The sequence below is a fragment of the Pararge aegeria genome, chromosome Z (assembly GCF_905163445.1).
Source record: "Pararge aegeria chromosome Z, ilParAegt1.1, whole genome shotgun sequence".
NCBI classification, from domain to species: Eukaryota; Metazoa; Arthropoda; class Insecta; order Lepidoptera; family Nymphalidae; genus Pararge; species Pararge aegeria.
In genome coordinates this window covers 24,677,331-24,693,096 of record NC_053208.1, presented here as the reverse complement: position 1 = coordinate 24,693,096, position 15,766 = coordinate 24,677,331, and the positions used below count along the sequence as shown (strand labels likewise).

Here is a 15,766-nt window from a genome sequence, read left to right as displayed (position 1 = left end):
CCGGGTCCATTTTCGTTGTTGTTTTCTATTATAGAATGTATTTATTATAGACAGGTTATTACTTCTTGCTAATTGAATCATTCTTTCTCCGTTATCATTACACGTCGTGCCATAAGTATATGGGCCCATTATGAAGTCACCTTGCTTCTTACCTTTACCGATTTGAGCATTAAAATCACCCATGACAAAAATATTTTTCTCTAAGTTATTATTAATAGTCTCCTGTAATTTAGTGTAAAAATCTTGTTTTTTTTGTTTTTCTCATTCTTCCGTTGGGGCGTATACTTCTATTATTGTTGTCATACCCAAAGTTCTAAGGTAAATTTTTAATATAGCTATGCGCTCTGATATTCCGATAAATTCTTTAATGTTCTTTTTGAGATATTTTTTTACTAGAAAGCCTGTACCATACTGGCCTTTGGTTTCACCTATATGAAAGAAAATATAGTCATCCCTTTCCTCTATACATTTTCCCATTCTGCGAACTTCGCATAGACCAAGTATATCCCATTTCACTCTTTGAAGTGCTAATTCCAATTCCATTAATCGTTCATCGCTTCCTAATCTTCTAACGTTCATGCTCAAAATGTGGAAGTTATTATACTTTTGTTTTTTAATACTATCATTTTTTATTATAAAATTGTTGGTATTGATTTGCGAATTTTTACTTTTATTATTGCTGATTGGAGGGTGGTGGTCATTCTCTCCCACGGTGACCAACCGGATTGGGAGATTAATATTTTTATACGCGGTAGATAACCGTTCTGAGGTAGATATGTTAAGAGTTTTGCTTATCATTTTTATTTGTTTTGTGGCGGCAGCAGTGGTGATTGGATACTGGAGAGGCCCAGGTAATTTCTAGTCGTTAGTCTCTTCAGTAAGTACAACAGAGGTGATAGGTTTTTTTGACCCACCGTTATGTTTTTTTAGGAAGTTAGTCAAAGAGTTATGACCGTTATTCGGGATATGGCATTTAGGTTTGTTTTTCTTAGCTATTTGGTAATTTGGCGAATGTTGATTGTCTTTTGTATAAGAGTAACTCATTTGACTCGGAGGAGTGGTTTCTAATTCTCTTTTACGAGAGTTTTGATAGATTTTACCTTTCGCCACTGTATTTTCCTGAGTTGTATTTGCCTCATGGATTATTAACCGATCCTGGCGTAAATATGCCACCTTACCTTCGTTTCGTGCTTGTTGTAATTGGCCTTGAAGTTGTTTTCTTTTTTCCAATATTTTTTGCGGATAATCTTCCTTCAAATAAATGCTTTTGGTCTTTAAATAACGTTGGTTTTTTAAAATTGAGATTTTTTTTCCTTAGGTAGAAAATGTCACAACTATAGGTCTTATTTTGTTTTCTGTTTTTTTTTCCCATTCTTTTTACTATTTCAATTTCACTTCTGTTGCAGTCTATCTTCATATCTGTAGTAACTATGTGTAAAATTTTATTTTCTAACTCTTCATATGATTGACCGCAAAGAAAATTAAATTTCTATATCTTATATGTTTTTCTGTTGCCAGGATTCTCTCACTGTGTTCAAAACTATTTTTCTTTATTAATTCTATCTGACAGTGAATATTTTCGAACTTTTCATCTATGTTTTCATTAATGTTTTTTGTTATTCGCTCTTCGACTATTTTGAGAGACTGTTCGGAGTCCTTTTTGATGTCGCATCGCAGTTCGCGTAAAAGTTGTTCTAAATTGGACATGTTGCACCATCTATTGACAAACAACTTAATTACCTAACGCCCTCTATGTTATAATGATTGAATTACGATGATTAACTAGTGAAAAACACTTCATTCAAACCTTGCTTCTTCGATATTAAGTATATAATAGATCAGCTATTCGATGTTAGATGTCGCTAGGAGGGTCATGAAAAGTATGGTGTAGCAAATATTGATATTCTCGTTTATTTCAATTTTTCGCCAATAAATACCGTTATTATATTGTAAAGAGTTCAAGGTATTATATATTTCTATGTTGACTTATTTTTAGCACTGTTCCAGTTAAACTGGGGATTATTTATATATATTTCAAAACGCCCTCTTTTGGATTCCAATTATACTATGTTGATTAGCCCAAGTACTTAGTTAAATTGTCAAAGGTTGGATAGAACGTCTACTATAGATGTCGCTAGTGAGAACTTTTGGAGCATGATATAGCAAATTTTTAATAGTAATATTGTCTTTGTTTACTAATTAAACACTAATATTATTCACATCGCTAACTTTTCAAAGTCACTTGCTTACAATTTACTTACTTTAAGCACTGTTCCAGTTATACTGGTGATTATTATTTGAGTTCACTAAGAACCAAAAAGTCCGTTACGTTCATATTTTTGTTATTACACATTTGTTAGTTGTTTAGCACTTTGAAAAATACTTTTCACTTATCACTTTCAGTTTTCACTATCTTTTAATACATCAATTACTAGGTAAATCGCCTTATTTATTAAGATAATGATTTTTGAAAGCAAGAGGTGTTTAAAAGTAATGTTTAGTGCTGCACGCCCTCTACCGGGATATAGACCATAAAGGGTTCACAAATAGTGATTAAAGAGACCATGTTTTTTGTTTGAAACTTATGTCCAAGTCAGCTGAAGTTTTTTTAACCCTCTTAAGAACTAAGTCGTTAAAAACAAGGTTATAAGGCTATTGCGACTCGCCCCTTAAAGATGCAAAAGCAGAAGGAGCTTCTATAGTTAAAAGGCAAATTTTTGTTTTCACTAATGACGAACAAGGCAATGCCAAAATAAATAACGCATAATCTAAGGAGATTCCTAGCCATACATCAACCGTTTACCAATAGTTATCACCCAAGAGTTGGTGAAACGTTTTTTCCTTAAGACATCGCCTAAATCATTGAACATTCGATTAAACCGATTAACCGACTATTATTAGTCTTTTATTAAAACGACTCTGATGCGATGGTTTTAAAAACAATTCTAGCATTTAAGTCGTATAAAATATCGGCTGAATCTTATTAAAACTTAATCCTGCAGTCTGGGTTTTGTCAATCAGTCTTGACAATGGGGGCGATTTATTTTAACGAAGCATTAAATTAGAGTCCCTTTTATCACTCCTTGGAAACCTTTATCAACAAACGAGTCACTCAAAGTTTTTCCGTTCGATTATCGACCCCAGGTGATGGAAGAGCGTGTAGCATGACTCCTTCTTGATACATGGATAGATTCAAAAATACGTTAAATAATAGATATTCAAATACTTACACTTCATCTTGGGGCAAATTTAGAGTGATACTGCCTTTAGTTTCGTCGCCGAATTTTAAATATCCAAAGAATCCAACCAGAGCATACAGCGAAACAACGAAAAACATGCCAATGTTGAGCACTCCGGGGCATCCAATGAAGTGAGTTGGTGTCTTCATGTTGTTTTCCAAAGGCATAACCACACCAATGCCTTCAAGTGCGAATATAGCGGTACCAAAGAAGGTTGGAAGGCGTCCCAATTCAGAAAACTTGTTGCGTTCACTCACGCTTGGAATATCTTGAAATAGATAGTAGAAGGTTATCGCCATTCCAGTTGCAACAAGCAGATTGGCAATCATGGAGAAAGGTGCCAAATATTTCAGATTCCTTATGAGATTCATCGCGATGAGCAGAGGAAGGAGAGCTACCATGTAGAATCTCAGATCCAAGTCGTGGGGGAGCCAATCGCTGCTCTCAGCGTGATGGTCGACTACTTGCTTCACGTTCTTGGCAACAAACACGATGTACACGCAGCAACAGCCCAATAGATCTATCACGAGGAACCAGTTTATCATGGCTCTGAAATAATAAATGACAAATGTCATTATGTCGTCCAGACCAAAACTGAATTTGCTGCTTGCTGTAATGTTAATAGAAATTTGTTACTTTCAATAGTTTAATTAGCAGTATATCTTAAACATGCTATCAGTTTTTTTATGTCCTATAACAAATTGCTGGTTTTCGACCATACACAACTGATGGAAACCTATCAGGATACTAACTTAAATAGCAGCAGTAAAGTTCAGATGTATTTATAATTAATATACTACATCTGTATCTGTTTTATAAGGCGTTGGGTTTATCCATCAAATAATTCAGTACAACAGTGGAGTTAGAAAATTATCACGCCCCCCATGTCTTGGAGAGTAATTTCACAGGTCCGGTCCCGCTTATTGTCAGTATTATATGATAATGATCGTTAAAGCTAGCCAAGCCAGATAGGATTGGCGTGGAGTGTCTAAGCTCTACATCTTTGCTCCTAGTGAATGTCTGTACGTAGCATTAAGACAGGCAAGTCCTACTATCAAAAATGTGTCTATATAGTCGTGTTATTGGTAGGTACTTAAACATGCTAGCGTTAATTAAGACTACTTACTTAGCAAGTCTCGAAAATTTATGTGCAGCTGGTGGTCCGGTCAAGAAAGCAGCCTCAGCAGTTTCAGCGAAACCCAAGGAAGGTTTCTGCATCCTCCTGCATAGTTCGTGGGCAGTTTTCACAAGAACATGCACGCAGTAGGTGCAAATCCCACCGATAAGAAACGTGGCTACCAAGCCGAAGTAGAGGCCCGCGTTCATGACCGCCATAGGCATAGCTAAGATGCCGCTGCCAAGCGATCCCTTCAGCAAGTGAATCAACGTGTCAAAGTCTCTGGAAACAGATAATTGAAATAATTTTTAGTCTACTCTAAACAGTAATCATAAAGATGAATAAATTTTACACAAACCTAGTTTTATGAAAATCAATATGGGGCTGGATTAAAATGTCAATCGTTAAATGTACAGTGACTTTTTCGTCTTACAGCCTATAATGATTTATATTTTTTTTTTATAATAATTTTTTATAATTATTTTATAAATAAATAAATAAATATACTACAACAATACATACAGCGCCATCTAGCCCCAAAGTAAGCGTAGCTTCCTGTTATGGGTACTAAGTTGACTGAAGAATATTTTTAGGAATATAATACACATAATTACTTATAATATAAAGATAAACACCCAGACACTGAAAAACATTCATGTTTACCACACTAACATTTTTCCAGTTGTGGGAATCGAACCCACCGCCTTGGACGCAGAAAGCAGGGTCGCTGCCCACTGCGCCAACCGGCTGAATGATTAACCTAAAAGAAATGAATAATATTTCGGTGTTTTAAGATGAAAGAGTTGTCGGTCACAGATCCGATCAGTAGTTCGTCTTGGCAAAAATTATCTGACAAGCTGACTCTAAAATGCATTGTTTGTTATATTTTACTGTCAATGAATGAATGCTTAGTGACAACGAGGTCGAACAGTCAAATTATGGGACTGCCGCTGTACTATATTATGTACTAGTAAGTGTATTTTATCATCATCTTTAGCCTATAACAGTCCAGTACTGGACTAAAGATCTCTCCCAACCAGCGGGTTGTTCCATAACCACTACGTTGGGTAGACTGGTCAGTAATCGCAGTAGATGGTAGTTGTAACAGGGTGCGTTTGCCCTTTCTCCGTCATATTTTCATACTGGCTTTGTATGACACCCGTGGGCAGAGACAGGGTGGTGACAAATGCATTCTGATCCTGCCGTCACCGCGTGGTTTTTATTATTATCATTACTATTCAATTGGCACATAAGCATTCATCTCACACTTTCATCAGCTAACTAATTTTTTTAAAAGTATGATTTTTTTAGGTTGAACTTACGACGTAGGGTGAGCCAGTTTCCTGTGTTCAAATGGATTATAGTCCTCATCCACCTCAATATCTCTCCCCGGTATCTCCATAAGAGGAAGGGTGGACCCCGCCTGTTGTTCCACTGGTATCTCATTTGGATCAACTTTGTATCTGTGGAACCGTCATATAGAATTGTTATAGCTAATGTCTTCGATAGAAACATCATCATAAAAACATACTAATAAATATGCAGATGTATAGGTTAGAAGTGAGTGAATAACAGTGTAGTTTTTATCTCTAAATTGACCTCAAGCACAAGAAATGTAATGGCTTATGTAATGATAACACATAAAGCGCCACGTTTCAAGCTAAAATGATGATTTACTAAATTTACGTGATGTGTGAACTGTGATCTCTGTCGCGAATTATACTATGTATAGCAGTATCTATTCTACACGTGGATAATTTGTGATAACTGTTAATTTATAGGTATAAACCCGGATAAGAATCTTAAATTGGTTCATTGTTAGTCAGTTCTCAGTGTTTTCTATGTCAGTGTTGCTGGGTGAAGTGTGACAATCATTATGGTCTCCAAAATGTACAGGTTCATTTATTTAGGTATTGTGCGTGTCACTCTGTTAAGCCTCGGCATTTACAAAATGGGTGGGCCCAATCGCAAAATTTAATACAGCTTTACGTTTTGCATCTAATGAAACTATTATTGATGAAAATTTTGAATAAAAAAATTCAGCATCCAGAATAATTTGAACCATTTGAGGATTAGGGGATTTGGTTACAGGACTTTTTGCAAATCGCAACTGAATGGTATTTACGGCCAATGAAAATTGTAAAAGGTCATAAAGCTAGATCAAATTTGTACAAAAATACACGATTGCGAGCCAATACCGAACCTGAACAGAGATAGCGCACGAAGCGAACAGCTGCCGCGTTGCTCATGCTGTGCTGAAGGGAAATTTGGGGACGCATTTGATAGAAGCAGAAGGCTTGTTATAGTACCGCTACCTTACCTGAGTGTGACAACTTAGACTTAATAGGCATTTGAAGTGGGTGGCTGTTTAGGGTTATCTGCCAAAAGTTACAGCCTGCTATTTAAGATCGCGTAATTTCTTGTGAAGCTAGATCACATAGGGGATGTGAAGTTTGACGTTTATCAAGTTTTTCCTTAGATATTTTCAGACCTGCCAGTGCAACGATTGTCCACGTTTCCATACTCAGATATGGTAAAGGTACAATACCTATAACAAACTCTCAGCCTTTATCATTTACTTCCTCAAAAGTTTCCACCAGAGCCGTGATTCTCTATGACACTGTAATCGTAATTTGCAACGATCTCTATGTACTACGCGACTGATTTCGTGCGGAATATATTTTGTGATATCATATTTGACAACTCTTCATCGAAGAACTATGTAGTATGATGGCACAATCTAGAGCTTTTGCACACATTGACATTTTCAGGCGCTGAAGTGTTCGATACAATTGCTGTATGTTTACTTTCGGATTCGTTCAGTCTTTCAGTTTTTAGAGATACGTTTTAAGGAGACACTCATCGTTTGCGTCTAAAAATGTCATCGTAACAACATTTACTTACGTTGCAGAAGCTCTTTAATGTCATAAGGAATAAGGGCCCAGCTCTCGGACAGAAGGCCAGATTGAGCAGCGACTACAGTTAGCTATACTTTATTTCATTCTTTTAGCAGTACCAAATAAAATAAATAAACAAAATGAAACCACAAAATGGAATGATGTACCGGTGTATGAGTCCATTGCGATAGCGAGATGATCAAGGTCGCAGAGCGACCTTAATCTCGAGGATACTGCAAACGCCTTCCCGGATCGTCTCCGAACAGGGTCGAGCTGTTATTAGCTTGTTATAAGTACTTAACAGTCAACATACAATATAAAATACCATTTTAACGACAAAACATTTCTCAATAGATAAATAAACACCCGAGTCTAATTGACCCAGTAAAATTTCGCCTCGAAGTATATTTGAGGCTCAAAACGTTTCTCTTTTGTCAGTAAAATAGACTAGTCTTTTCAAAGTCCTGTTGAACAAAAATGTCAAATATTATTACAATAGATTGCTTCCGATGAAAAATGTACACTAAATATTATAATTCAACTTGCCAACAAAAAAAATTATGTTAAGCTGTGAAGCATGCTTTGATTGAACTTTATTTTAAAAGCAGTATGTATTGAGTACATTCCACACAAATGGTCGGATATGGTTCAGATTAAATTGAAGTTCAGTAGAAACCCGATTTATCCGGACTATTGTAAGGTTTTAAAGTTGGACAGGCATAAGAGCTTTATAGAAAATAAAATTGAAGTGGATGTTAAAGTTTTTTTAAAGAATACTAACTTTTGCTTTCTAAAAAGTTGATAAAGGTGTTCCAACATTTATACAGAAGAACGATTAGTTGTTGAAAATGAAAATGAAAATCCTTTATCGAATAAAATGTATGCCAATCTAACTCGGATAAATAGTTGTATATAGTTCCTATTGCCGTTTAACTGATAGTCACGCCTACGAATCCCCCCTTTTGCACATTCTTGTATCGCTCGTGAATGATTGCAGCTTGTTTGACGTCGATGTCGAGTTCGCCTCCTATCCTTAGTACGAGATTTGATCGTTCGCAAACGAGGAGTCTTTTTCGAGTACTTGAACATCAGAGTATTATGGATTTTATTAGCATTACATTAAAGCTCAAGTTTGTCTACAATTCTTTAGTTCGGGCTTTTGAAAGAATGTTTGAAAACAATAATGAGAAGTTCAGGATTTGCAATTCTAAAACAAGTGACATTAGGTCCATTTTACTTTGACGATACAGAGTTTGATATGCGAAAAAGTCACCTCGATTGTGAGCGTGCAAATCTTGTAGTAAGGCTACTCTTTCTTCTATTAGCAGTCACACGACTTTCACTACGGTTGGTTTTGTCGTTTGCCCGACGCAGGACGCAAACTTAAACGCCACGGCGGACGCAGGCTGGCCGCAGGAGTTTGGCCCAGCATTAAGAGTCGTTATATTGCGAAAACCGTCAAATCTCTATAGTTTTTCTTGAATGAATGATAGGGCTGTACGGAGAAAATTGGTTTACGCAGACGTGAAACGGGAATGGAAACCTATATTTATTTCGTGCACCCTTGTGTCATGTCCACCATTGTTAGTAAAGACGCTAAATATTAAGTATATAGGTTATATCGCGCAAATATTGCGTTGGTTAAATCAATATTGATCAGCAGTGGTTTCTGGATTGGAAGTTTAATTATTTTTTAACCTGTCTCGAAGTGCACCTTAAGCTATCGGCCATGCTGTTTTTGTAGTAACATGGTGAGGGTGACATAGCTCTGCACGCTTCAGGCCTAGATCTACAGAGAGTACTGCGTCTTTGCAAAGTTAGTGTTAAAATGATAAACACTTATGTAAAGTAGCCGTTATCTCCCTCTAACTATTTATTATGTCTCAGCAAAGTACCAACAGTCTATAGATCTCAGCCTTATTTTCTCACACATGCTACGAAAAAACTGTAGTGGCTATCAATCGCCTTAATCTCCTAAAACATTCAAAATCATTGTTTCATTATCGTCTAAACACGCCGGTTCAACTAAAACACAAGGCGGTCGCCCGGCGATTAGTCTACCACGAGTCGTCAAAGAGCGCGTCATCAACCAGTTTATAGCATTGTCATTGGCATTGTGTTAACATGTCAATCCACGGGCAAAGCGTTGTCAATCCACGAGTAACGCGTTGTATACAATTCGTAAGTGGGCTGTTGTTGCTTAGAAGTGGACGACTAGTGGGCAACTCGTTGTCCACTCATCGTTGAATGTTTTTTTGAAACTCACTTTATGCCGTACGGAATTAAGTTCACTTTTCAATGCTCTATCTTGATTATCGATAAGGTAGACGAGACCGCTGCCACAAATTCCCTCTTTGGTTATTTTGCTACTTTAAATGTTATAGTAAATAAGGCTCTGTAAGTCAAACCACATCAGGATCATGAGAGGAACCATCCTGCCCCGATGTATATCCTATCTTTTACGAAACGCCTGCGCCAGAAAGGTGGACATTAATAAAATGACAAAGTTGACGTTCTAAGTGCTCAGCTAGTCCAGATAATCGGGTCTCTATAACGAGTGATGATATTATTAACAACACTGGCAGTGAAGCTTGGTCGATGGTGATGAGCTTCTCCCACAGGATAGGAACATTGTCACTTACTTGACCATAACGACATCTGACAGATCATTTTTAACTCCTTTCCTCTTAGGATCATATTCGGCAATCATCGGCCGCATTTGTGGTTTCTGTAAAAAAGAAAATGTTTGGTAAGTTAACGAACTGTAAAAATATTAGTAACTAAAAATAAGGTTGCACTTTACATAACGAGAAGTAGAGTTGAGTTTTACATTGGCTATTTACTATATGTTTATCTATATATTACTGTTCTAGTTGTGGGATTATGGAGCAAGAGGAACTCGGTTGGAATCCAGGGACAAAATAATTTCAGTGCATCTCCGTACCACGGAAAGCATTGGGGCTGATTACTAAGTGGCAATGATGATGTTGGTTTTTTTGTTTGCGCTGTGCGTTGTTTCTTGCCGGAACATAATACGGAAGACCAAATTGATACAGCGGTACTGATCGCATGGAATTTGCAAGGCACATTTCATAAACAAAGCGGTGATAGCCCAGGACCCCGACTTCACTTTCGGGGGGCAGAGTTCGAATCCCAGCACGCACCTCTAACTTTTACATACATGGTTAACGCCGTATCCCACCAAGCTGGCCCAGCGTGTATATCTTCAGTGTAACAATAAACATTACAAAAAACGTAGTGTTCGTAATAACGACGCCATTATGACGTGTCGGCCTGGCACGGGAGCGCAGGGGCTCGGTAGGCCGCCCGTGTTTACGCCAAGAGACCAAGCTCTGCTATTTTGGCGAGTTAAAAATAGCCACTGCTCCAGCACCGCGAGGTGAATTCCAAATAGCCCGCCGCATTAACGAACTATACATGTCTTCAAACGAGATTCTTGTAAATACTACGTTATTTTTGAAGTGAAAACCTTTTTAGGGTAGTTGATAACTTTTTGGGTGAACAAAAATCATGACACTCTTCGTCACCGAACGATTTCCATGAGCTATATTTGTACTTTGTATACACAGATTTACACAGATTTAGTTTTCACTTGTATCGGCAGTCGGCAAAGATCGTTCCGAAAGTTTTTTTTTTAATTAGACCTTTACTGCAATCTCACCTGGATCTGTATTCGCTTAGCGGCACGTCTTTTGACAATAGGGTGGTAACTAGCGTCGGCTGAAGCCAAATGATCAGTTCTTAAATTATAAATTCCCAAATTGCCCCTGTGGGGAATCGAACCCGAGGTCTCCAACTTAAAACCAAAACGGTTCTGACTATTAGGAACGACTGGGTATAGAGATAAGGTTTAACTTGTTAAGTTTATCTTTATATGTTTATATGTTTCAATGCCGTAAAAACGACGCACTGTGCGCAAACAAAAACATATCTTTAAACCTAAGATGCCTAAAGTGCGTTGACATTAGAAAGTCGTTCATTAAAATAATGTCAAAACAAAAACAACAATGCTATCTTCTATTTTGAAGAAGACTTGTTGTGCTGATCGCCACACATCAAGGTTTAGAGCAAGCTTATGATTAAGAGGATTCTATTTATTCCCCTACTATCCCGGGATAGTCCCTGTAGAGCTAAATTTTGTGTGTTCGTAAAATCAGTCTAGGTTTTATGTCTCTATCATTTATGTTTATTGGTGGCCGGTTGGCGCAGCATTCGCGCATTGGGCAGTGACCCCACTTTCTGCATCCAAGGCAGTGGGTTCGATTCCCGCAACTGGAAATATGTTTGCGTAATGAACATGAATGGTTTTCATTGTCTGTCTGGTGTTTATCTGTATATTATAAGCATTTATGTGTATTATATTCATAAAAATATTCACCAGCTATCTTAGTACCCATTACACAAACTACGCTTACTTTGGGGCTAGATGACGATGTGTGTATTGTCGTAGTCTATTTATATTATTATTCTTGCAAATCCAATTACTTTAGCAATCTTATCCTCTAAAATCACATAGAATTCACCTTTATCACCGCCATGTTCAGAGATCTCACAGACAGATATGAACGAAAACACATGATGATGAATCTGTTTTAAAATGTTCATACCAAAAATAAGTGAATGTGACAGTTACGGGTGTGAAAACGGATAAACGAAACGTTAACCTCGTAAAATTTTTATTATACATTTTTTTTTTAATAATTGATGGACCAAGCCGATGGCCCACCTGATGTTCGCAGGGCATGGTCATAGGTATTAAGCCACATGAGCCTATAATTACACCGGCACACTTCAGACACAGCATTGCAACAATACTGCTTAGCGGCAGAAATGAACGAGGTGTTAGTGCTTCACCTGACGAGCTATGTCATACAAAGCTCTGTCACTAGTCAAATCGGACTGAGCTGTAGCTGTCCCTATCGGAGGAAGACATTCATTCTTCTAATTCTTGACCTACCAATGTATACATTTAAAAAATGTATGCGATTACTATACATTTGATGAATTCCTCAATGGCAAGGTAGATTGGAAGCAGCCAGCCTCGCTCTCATCTCCCGCAAGATAGAAAAATGATTGTAAATGTTGAAGTTGGAAAAGAGCAAGTACTGAGTTTCTTGCCGGCTCTTCTCGGTAGAATCTGCTTTGCGAACCGGTGGTAGAGTCACTACAAATATACATACTTGACGTTTCAAAAGTGCTTTTAAAGTAGGCCTACTTGAAATAAATGAATTTGAATTTGAACATAAGGAATTTAGCCCAGAATGTCGATAATAGTTTTTTCAAATACGTTTCATCTAATTTGTCGCAGCTATACCATCGTCTCATTTCAAGCGGTGATAGCCCAGTGAGTAGGAATTCCACTTTACTTTCGTGGGGCCGAGTTCGAATCCGCACGCACCAACTTTTTAAGTTATGTGCGTTTTAAGGAATTAAAATATCACTTGCTTCAACGGTGAAGGAAAACCTGCATGCCTGAGAGTTCTCCATAACGTTCTCAAAGGCGTGTGAAGTTCACCAATCCGCACTAGGCCAGCATGATGGACTGCGGCCTTAACCCTTTCTCATTGTGGGAGGAGGCCCGTGCCGTTGATGATGTACCATCGTCTTAATTTATGAGGTACTTGCATTGTCTCTAATGGATGTAATTTATCCTGAAACCTTGCAGAAACCTGCAATGTTTACTAGGTAGGTACCTAGTAAACATTGCAGGTTTCTTTGAATTATTGGAAAAAAACTTTGGAAAAGGTTGGAAACTTTTAAAACATTTAGCGTTTTCAATTACTTTATAAATAAGAAATTCTAGTAGCTGTTCTGATAGTACGTATTACTATTAGAATTAGGACCCAATTAACTATAATTTACATTTACATAAATATCCAAAAACGATAATAATTTTAATTACCTCTCAAGTAGCTACTGTAGTATTAATATACACTACACTGCCAAAAACGCTTTGTTTTGCCAATACCATTTCTATCGGTTTATATCATCGATGTTTAGTGCATATGACGTCATGTCGGTTAGCAACTGGGGTTACTGAATGCAAAGTAATAATTGGGTACTCGATGGCAATATTCTACATTGAAACGTAATTCAACAATAAAGAATAGGCCTGCAGATTCCCTTTCACATTGCAATCGCCCCAATTGCAGATTTTTTTTTTTAATCTTGATCAATCAGTTAAAAAAATTAACCAAATGCGCAGTTCATAGAGGATCAGCGACCTAAATGCCCTTGAAATACCCTTTCTTTTTTGAAGTATCTAGATAGGTATCAGGGCCCCGCTTAATATTCCAGTCTCTGTAATAGCCTTGAGCTCTTTTGTTCAACATAGACATAACATCAAAGCTAATGCAAGTTGCTTGCACGTGCTATTTTATTAATCCGCAAATAATTAAATTTCGCCTTTACGAAGATAAAAATAGAGTCGTAACATCCGAAATTAGGGTGCACCTTACCCCTACACCTTTCACAATTTCCCGTGAGTCATAATACATAAATTGTGTGTGTACATGCATGCAATTTAATTCCCCCTATTGTGTACAACTAACCAGATACTTTTTTTCAGGGGTATTCAGCTATTGGAGATTCTAAATATATTAGTGAAAGTTTTAAAAGTTTGCTTATATTTAGGTTAAGACTAATATAAATTTATTAGTTACATTATTAATTATTATAATATTTAACTTGTTAACTACGCTCGGCTGATTTGTGGCACGAGCTCCCTAGCCTAGGTCTAACTATTAATTTATTAATTAACATCACGATTCAGAGCTAGCCTCCGGAATTTGCTGTACCGACGTAACTTGAACATGATGTGATACGGCCGCTTCTTGGTTAGCAGGCATACTATGGCTAACAAAGTTAAAAGCACCGCTGCCGGGACAAAACAATGTATATAAATATAAAAAAACAGCATTCAGCAATCGTCACGTTCTATTGCAACACTTTCCAAAGCAAAAACTGTAACTTACTGCACTCAAATTTGTAGACGAATAAATATCATTTTTATCATTAATAACCTATGAAAATCTACTGCTAAAGTAATGGCCTTAATAAATTTTTTTGCCTGTTATCGCCACATTGGGCAGACGGGTTGGTGATCCCAGCAGATGGTAGTAGTAGCACTGATTATACAGTTACCGACTGCAAAAGAACGAGTTGCTAAGGTAAAGTGGCTATAAGCAGGGAACGTGGCACGTAGTACCTATGGCCGTTGATCCTAAGGTGCGGTGTGCGGTGTGTCCGCATTAGAGGGTGGAAAGACGCCATCACGTTAGTCACAAGTTAGGACAAGAGTGGCACAAAACTGAGTAGTATAAAATTGCTTACATCAGACCAGCAGAATGTCCAACCTAGGCTATCCATCGGTAGAAATCTCAATGATGATGAAAAGTGTATAAACTGTTTTTTTTATCCCTCGCAACCAATTTGATGGTACAAACGAAATATATTTTTAGCGTCGATTATTTTTATTATACGCTCTAAGGATACCGGTTGACTACCCCTGCCTCAGAATTTTATCGAATTTTGAACTCTGTTGTATAGAAATTAGATTTAATGTCGTTCGTCGGGTTGCTGTTGGCAGATCGTGATGAACTGGATTGAACTGGTTTCAAATAATTAATTGGGAGTCCATTGCCAATTGCTTGCAATTGCTGAAGAGAATCCGAGCGTGACAGGGTATATTGTGGTCAAAGTGAAAATTTGCATTCATCCAGTTTTATACGTTTTTGTGTACATCTGTCTACTTTATGTTTCCGTAGTTTTAAGTTGAATTTTCTCTGCTTTAAAAAGATGCTTATAAGAAATTAAGCCGGAGAATGTTCTAGCGTAGTCAAAACAGAAATGGGGGCTTTGTTAGAAACACCTAGTTTAGCCGAAGTTAGACATTACATCTATATAATGTAGATTACATCGATCGACCTATACATATGTGCCACTCAAATAGATTAAAAAGCATCTCTTAACCAAAACGTTTGTAATTCTTCTTGTTTAGATTGAATTTTCTGGAAGACAGGTAAAAATCACACAAGATTTTTTCACGACCTCCGTGGCGCAACGGTGAGTGCTGTGAATTTAAGTAGGTCCTGGGTTTTCTGAGTTTTTCTCTGGTCTGGTCTGGTGTGAAGCTTTGGCCCTGGCTAGTTACCATCCTGCCGACAAAAACTTACCGCTAAGCGACTTAGTGTTCCGGTGCGATTTAGCGTATAAACTGATTAGGGTTTTGACCATACCCCATAACAGTTTGCCCGCTACCATCTTAGACTGCATCATCACTTATCACCAAGTAAGATTGCAGTCAAGGGCTATTAGAAATTGCTGTCCTAATCGAAATCCAGTATCCGCTTGTCCGCACACATCGAATAAATACAACTACATGCGTGCGTCAAGGTTTTGTAAATGAATTTTTATTGATATCGGTTGAAGCTAGTTGCAATGAGTTTAAGAATTGAAATAATTTCTATTAATGGAATGCTAATAATTGACGC

The 15,766-nt window shown here is 37.4% G+C and overlaps 1 protein-coding gene across 1 annotated transcript in view; it reads right to left on the bottom strand.

Annotated features, from left to right (window-relative positions):
* Positions 1 to 15,766, bottom strand: part of LOC120635996 (proton-coupled amino acid transporter-like protein CG1139) — a 79,352-nt gene that overhangs the window by 4,574 nt on the left and 59,012 nt on the right. Inside the window, exons 2-5 of the mRNA XM_039907218.1 lie at positions 9,896 to 9,981; positions 5,679 to 5,819; positions 4,366 to 4,638; positions 3,231 to 3,788 (exon numbers count right to left, since the gene is read on the bottom strand). Coding sequence (XP_039763152.1) covers positions 3,231 to 3,788; positions 4,366 to 4,638; positions 5,679 to 5,819; positions 9,896 to 9,981 — 1,058 coding nt within the window. The remainder of the gene's footprint in view (positions 1 to 3,230; positions 3,789 to 4,365; positions 4,639 to 5,678; positions 5,820 to 9,895; positions 9,982 to 15,766) is intronic.